At 51.1% G+C, this 7,071-nt stretch overlaps 1 protein-coding gene across 1 annotated transcript; it reads left to right on the top strand.

Annotated features, from left to right (window-relative positions):
- Positions 1-1,315: 1,315 nt before the first annotated feature.
- Dhrs13 (dehydrogenase/reductase 13) lies at positions 1,316-7,047 on the top strand. The gene is made up of 5 exons (XM_057775321.1): positions 1,316-1,518; positions 1,605-1,723; positions 3,053-3,176; positions 3,340-3,651; positions 6,073-7,047. The coding sequence occupies exons 1-5, from the start codon at positions 1,392-1,394 to the stop codon at positions 6,519-6,521; spliced, it is 1,131 nt and encodes a 376-aa protein (XP_057631304.1). The 5' UTR covers positions 1,316-1,391; the 3' UTR covers positions 6,522-7,047.
- Positions 7,048-7,071: the final 24 nt, after the last annotated feature.

Consider the following 7,071-nt stretch of genomic DNA (forward strand, 5'->3'; position numbering starts at 1 on the left):
CATCTATAAATGTGCTCCAAGTACACTGCGCAGTTAAACAGGGAGTTTCATCTGGTCTCAGAAATCTGACCATGCTCCAAAATACAGGTATAGTTCTGACTGGGCCATTCTACTTCCGCTGGAGGAAGGACTTCAACCCCTAAAGGCAGAAGCTTTGTATTTTGCTCAGTGTCAATAGTATCCACAGTGCTAGGCATGTCATGATTGTCAAGTCACTGTCCTAGGTAAGGTTCTGCCACGAGTGCCTAAAGCCACATCTCCCTAGCTGTCCAGCCCATCTTACCCTCAGTCACTCCTTCACCTGAGTAATCGAGTGTCTATTTCTGCCACCTGTGAAAATTGTTCCCGAGACAAATTACCTCCTAATATTTTCACTGCTTTTCCTTTTGGAAGGCAGGGGTAGAGATGGAGGAGCATCCCTGTAATCCCCACCATTTTGGAGATCGAGGCAGGAGGATCTCGAGTGTAAGACCAGCCTGGGCTACCTAGTGAAACCACTTCAAAAACCGAGAAAGGGGTGGAGTCATAGTCAAGAAGTCACATAATTGAATCCCGACAACCCTGTCAGTGCCTTGCAGAAAAGCCTCAATGGCCTGTACCTAGATGATAAAAGGATGAGAAATTAATCGGTTCATTGAGGCCGGACAGTCGTGGCGCACACCTTTAATCCCAGCACTTCCAGAGGCCGAGGCAGGCAGATCTCTGAGTTCAAGGCCAGCCTGGTCTACGGAGAGACTTCCAGGATAGCCAACAGCCAAGGCTGCGCAGAGAAACCCTGTCTCAAAAAAAAAAAAAAAAAAAGAAAGAAAGAAAGAAAAAAGAATGGATTCATTTCATTGAAATGAAAGCATCGAGGACCTGACTCCAAACGCACAGGCCCATTCATGTACACAGGACTCCAGACTGAGACACAGAGCTACATACTCACACCTAGAGTAAACAGAGATGTTCATTCAGTCACACGCGTTGGAGGAGACTACAGATCTACAGATGCATGCACAGCCTGGAGGGACTCCCGCCATGGGCACAGACACCTACGCAGTGATCTCACACCGGCGCGCGCCCAGAATCTAGAAGCACGCCCAAACCGTGAGCAGTGATCTTAAATTAAGGTCATGGGTATGCACACTTCCACCAGGCCCTCACGCAGATGTTTCCTGTACATACCTGGCAGGCGCTCCCAGGAGTTCACGAGCCTAGGGGGCGCTCCCAGGGCCCCAAGATGCTCGCTCAGGCACGCCGCCAGGGCACGCAGGCGCACGCCTAGGGGGCGCCCGCACGGCCCACGCGCGGCACGCACACCCCTGCCCAGCAGCGTCCCGCCTGTCGCCGCCCTCGCGAGGCCGAGGCGGGAGTGACGAGGCCCGGGCGGGAGCCGGAGCACAGCCGGCATGGAGACGCTGCTCCTGGGCGCCGGGCTGCTGCTGGGCGCCTACGTGCTTGTCTACTACAACCTGGTGAAGGCCCCACCGTGCGGCGGCATCGGCAGCCTGCGGGGCCGCACGGCCGTGGTCACGGGTGAGTTCGCGCGGGCGGGCGGCGGGGAGGCCGGGCGGGTGGCCGCGGCCCGACCGGCTCAGCTGGCTCCCGCCCGCCGCCCGCAGGCGCCAACAGCGGCATCGGGAAGATGACAGCGCTGGAGCTGGCGCGCCGGGGAGCGCGCGTCGTGCTGGCCTGCCGCAGCCGGGAGCGCGGGGAGGCAGCTGTCTTCGACCTCCGCCAGGTGAGGCCACAGGGGGACACGGAGGGCGGAGCAGAGCGACGCGAGGAATCAAGATCTGAGAGGAGAGAGCCGCACTGTCCCTTAAACACTGAAGAGGATGCAGGCACTACAGTGGACACACAGGGGAGGAACATCAGAACCAAATCCCCCCGGAGGAGGCTTACTCAAGAAAGGAGTCGCTAGTCTTGAGACGTTTAAGGATCAGAAAGAGTTAATGACCATGACCACGCGTGATCCCAGCACAGGGCCAGGAGCTCAAGGCCATCCTGGGCAGAGGAAAGACAAGGAAGGAAGGAAGGTTTAGGCTAATAAAAAGCCTCAGAAAGAACAGCAAGTGCAAATGCCTGAGACAAGGGAGTCTCATTGAAGACTGGAGGGGGGACGGGCGGGGAATGAAAAGAGGAATGTCCTAAAGGGACTCTGAGCCACGGCCAGCTTCTGGAGGCCCTTACGGATCCCACTGAGGAGTTTAAGGCAGTTGTGCTCCAGGAAGACTCCTCAGTAGGCTCTGGACCATCACGATGGCTTTTTGGAATGAATTACAGTTCTGGTACCTAGACTGCAGAGAACAAGACTAAGAGGGTCAGGCTCAGTAGCACACACTTGAGAGGCAAAGACAGGTGAATTTCTGTGAGTTCAAGACCAGCCAGGACCACATTGTAAGCCCCTGTCTCCAAAAAAAAAAAAAAAAAAAAGTGCTTAAGACCAAAGTCTGTTTAGAAGACAGTTGCAGCTGTCTGTACAGTTCATGGTACACATGGAACACACCTCTAATCCCAGCAGAAGAGGCTGAGGAAGGAAGCTCATGAGTTCCAAGGCAGTCTGGGCTACAGAGCAGAAGCTGTCTTCAACAGGCACAAGGCTGCCTGTAGTAGATTTTAAGGTAAAAAATAACGGAGAGGGGGGATGATAATAGCAATATCTGCACAGGGCTGGCTGAATATTTTACATATATTAACTCTGTAGCTCAGGCAAGTCTTGAACTCATGATCCTTTTGCCTCAAACTCCTAACTAGGATAACCAATGTATGCCACTACACCAGATATAACATATATCTTATCTGGTTTGATCTTCACAACTCTTTTTCTTTTTCAGTAGAAAGTATTATTATTATCCTATTTTACAGTGAGAGAACAGAGGCCCAAAGGATTAAGTATGTTGTTGAAGTCACACTCTAGTGAGAGGCAAAGTGGAGATCTGAATCCACACACCCATTACATGCTGATGCACTGGGGCAGGTTTTAGTCCTAGTGGGTAGGTTCTCAGGTGCCTGGGAAGAGGGGGAAGGGAGGTACCTGGTAACAATCCTAGCCCTTGCTGCTCCACAGGAGAGTGGAAACAATGAGGTTATCTTCATGGCCTTGGACTTAGCCAGTCTGGCCTCAGTACAGGCCTTTGCCACTGCTTTCCTGAGCTCTGAACCAAGGCTGGACATCCTTATCCACAATGCAGGTGAGAAGCTGTAGGCCCTGCAGGGGGGGGTGGCTGGTGGCCTGGAGAGGTAGTCCCTCCAGCTTGGCCCTACCAGGGGCCAGCAGACACATCTCACAGCTGGGGATTCCGTGAGCCCCATGGGGCACCCGAAACAGCAATTCATACCTAGCTTCTACCCTAGGGATCAGTTCCTGTGGCCGGACTCGGGAGGCCTTTAACCTGCTTCTGCGAGTGAACCATGTTGGCCCTTTCCTGCTGACACACCTGTTGCTATCCCGCCTGAAGTCATGTGCCCCCAGCCGTGTGGTGATAGTGTCGTCAGCTGCCCACCGGCGTGGTCGTCTCGACTTTACACATCTAGATTGCCCAGTGGTGGGCTGGCAACAGGAGCTGCGGGCATATGCCGACAGCAAACTAGCCAATGTACTGTTTGCCCGGGAGCTTGCCACCCAGCTCGAGGGCACTGGTGTCACCTGCTATGCAGCTCACCCAGGTGAGGCCTGATTGCTCCTAATTGCTTCTTTGTCACCTTTGTACTGCACTGCGCTTCCCTCCAGTCTCCTGATGAGTCACAGGACGCAAACATGGTCAAGGAGAAAGCCTGTTTCTCGCTGATCCTGGAGCCAGGCTCTCTCCTCACCTGTTTACTTCCTTTCTACCTATAAGGTTGGGTGCTGATCACTTGCTAGGAAATAAGAACAGGGCTGTAATTCAGTGGTGAAAAATTTGCCTTAGTATAGGCCAGACCCTGAGTTTGTTTACTTACTCACTTACTTAAGCTTGGGGTGTTTGGTTGGTTGGTTGGTTGGTTTGTTGGTTTGGTTTTGAGACAGCCTCTCACTATGTAGGCTTGGCTGGCCTCAAACACTCAGAGATCCACCTGCTTCTGCCTCCAGAGTACTAGGGATCAAAGGTGTGGGTCACCATGCCTGGCTTTAAGTTTTTTTTTGTTTTGTTTTTTAATGAGTGTGTATTAGTGTTTTGCCTGCATGTATATACCGTGTGTGTGTGTGTGTCTGTGTATCTGTCTGTGTGTCTTTGTGTATGGTGTCCCCATAGGCCAGATCCCCTAGAACTGAAGTTAGGGATGGCTGTGATTATCTGTGTAGGTACTGGGAACCAACCTGGGTGCTCTACAAGAGAAGCAAGTGCTCTTAACCACTGAGCCATCTCTTTAGCCCCTGGTTCATTGGTTTTTGGTTTGTTTGTTTGATTGGTTGGTTTTTGGTTTTTCAAGACAGGATTTCTCTGTGTAGCAGCCCTGGCTATCCTAGAATTCATTCTGTAGACCAGGTTGGCCTCAAACTCACAGAGACCCACCCATCTCTGCCTCCCAAGTCCTGGGATTAAAGGCGTGTGCCATCACCACCCAGCGGTTTTTGCTGTTGTTGTTTTTCACCCTGGAGCCCAGGTTGGCCTGGAATTCTATGTAACTCAGTCAAGCCTCAAATTCATCCCAGTTGTCTTGCCTCGTGCTTAGATTTCAAGTATAAGCCACCATGTCAAGCTGAGACCCTGGGTTTGATCTCCAGCACCATCCAAAAAAAAAATTATGATGGTGATAATGATAAATTACCACTCAGTCAAGGAGCCCTCTCTTTGTGGGTATCCACTATACAATAGGCATTATGGTGCTAGGGCAAAAGCAGTGAGCCAACCTTGGTCTGGAGCTTTGGGTTCAATCCCCAGGACCTAAAAATTATGCAAAGGAAAAGAAATCTGCCAGGTGTGGTGGCTCACATGTTTAATCCCAGCACTCGGAATATATAATGAGAACCCTGACTCTTTGAAAAAACCAACACCAAAAACCACAGACCTTACCCTCCTGTCCAATGACGGGTGATAACAGACCAAAGAGGAAAGATAAACAGGAAGAGAGAGCGTTCTCAGATAGAATGTTGTGTTTTGTCAGTGATAGTCAAGGAAGATGTTTATAAAGGAAAGAACTGAGCACAGACCTGAAAGAGACAGAGAAAGTGCAAAGGCAGGAACTGCTGCTGTGCTGTAGGATGGCTGTGAGGAGAACAGAGTGGGGTGATGGCAGAAGATGAGGTCCTCGAGATGGGCTGGAGCTGGAAGGGTCTGAAGGTTTACTGAAGCTTTTACTCTGAGCAAAATAATAGATTAAAAGGAAAAAAGATAGGGCTGGAAAGACGGCTGAGAGCTTAAGAGCACTGGCTGCTCTTCCAAAGGTCCTGAGTTCAATTCCCAGCAACCACGTGGTGACTCACAACTATTTGTAATGATACCTGGTGCCCTCTTCTGGCCTTCAGGCATACATGCAGACAGAACACTGCATACATAATAAATATATCTTTAAAAAAAAAAAAGATAGTGAATCATCCTCATCTTTAGACAATAAGTTACAACAGGTGAACATCTGCCCTGCCTAGCTCTCCAAACTGCATTTTAGAAAACCATTGCCCAAGGCTTCTTTGTAATTACAGTGGCAATAATACTAACCTTTATTAAACTTTTATTACAATTACAGATTCCCTAGTGTTCAAAACAGTGACTGCTATATGCTAGGTGCTTAAGAAGGGATGGCTAAAGCCAGGCAGTGGTGGTGGCGCACGCCTTTAATCCCAGTACTCAGGAGTCAGAGGCAGGTGGATCTCTGTGAGTTTGAGGACAGCCAGGGATACACAGAGAAACCCTGTCTTGAAAAAACAAAATAACAAAAAGAGATAAATGAATGATGGAGATCGGGTGGCCAAGGATACAGAATGACCGCAACCTGGGGGGTGGGAATGGACGGGTCATTAGGATGGTAGACTTCCGGTAGGAATCTGCTTCCCCTGGATCCAGATTTTGCCATCTGCTCCTAGATGTTTTCCCTCTGCCTGGGCCCTGGGCCCTGGGCCCTGGGCCCTCACTGCCTGCCTCCACAGCTCTTCTTTCTTCCTGCCCACAGGACCTGTGAACTCGGAGCTCTTCCTGCGTCACCTTCCTGGATGGCTGAGTCCTATTTTGCGTCCACTGGCTTGGCTGGTACTCAGGGCACCTCAAGGGGGTGCCCAGACACCCCTGTACTGTGCTCTGCAGGAGGGCATTGAGCCCCTCAGTGGGAGATATTTTGCCAACTGCCATGTGGAGGAGGTCTCCGCAGCTGCTAGAGATGACCAGGCTGCCCACAGGCTATGGAAAGCTACCAAGAAGCTGGCAGGGCTTGAGCCTGGAGAGGATGATGATGACTCTGATGAAGAGCCCCAACCTCAGGATTCAGGGGTCCCATCATCCCTGAATGTCCCCAGCCCTGAGAAAACCACAATTTCTGGACCTTCTCATAGCTTTCAGGGCTCATCAGACTTGCCTAAATTGACACAGCGAAGAATTCAGGTGAAGGCTGAGCCCACACACTAACTTTCCTGACCCCCAGGCTAGAATGCTTCTGTAGTGCGTGGGACCCCTCTTAAAATCTCAGCTGGGTGCCTGGGCACTGAGAGGTTGCCACATTTACCTCGGTAGTTACGTTTGGGGACCTCTTATGTCCTAAATGGCCCTTTTACTAATGAAAGGAAATAACTACTGTTTCCTAAAACGGACAGTAACCCCAGATCCGGGGATGATATGTTAGATACTGTGATGTTCTGGATTTTTTTTTTCAGGTTTCTGGGCCCTTCCCTGAATAGTGATTCGCGGGGAAGGCCAGGGACTTTGCTGTCGATGCACTGCTGATGTTGAACATCACTGAACCTTTGCAACTTTCGAGCTAGGTTAATTTACCCCCATCTTACCGAGGCGGGACTAGAAAGGACTCAGGGCACAGACTGGGATTTGAGCTGGGGGGGGAGGTAGGGCGAACGCCCGAGGTGACGCTGCGCGAGGTGTTACTACTGATGGGCCCCAAAGGTGCTAAGGGGACCAAGCCCTCTGGAATAAAGCGAGAGTTGACTACACACGCGCTGGCTCC

The sequence above is a fragment of the Chionomys nivalis genome, chromosome 7, assembly GCF_950005125.1.
Source record: "Chionomys nivalis chromosome 7, mChiNiv1.1, whole genome shotgun sequence".
Taxonomy (NCBI): Eukaryota; Metazoa; Chordata; class Mammalia; order Rodentia; family Cricetidae; genus Chionomys; species Chionomys nivalis.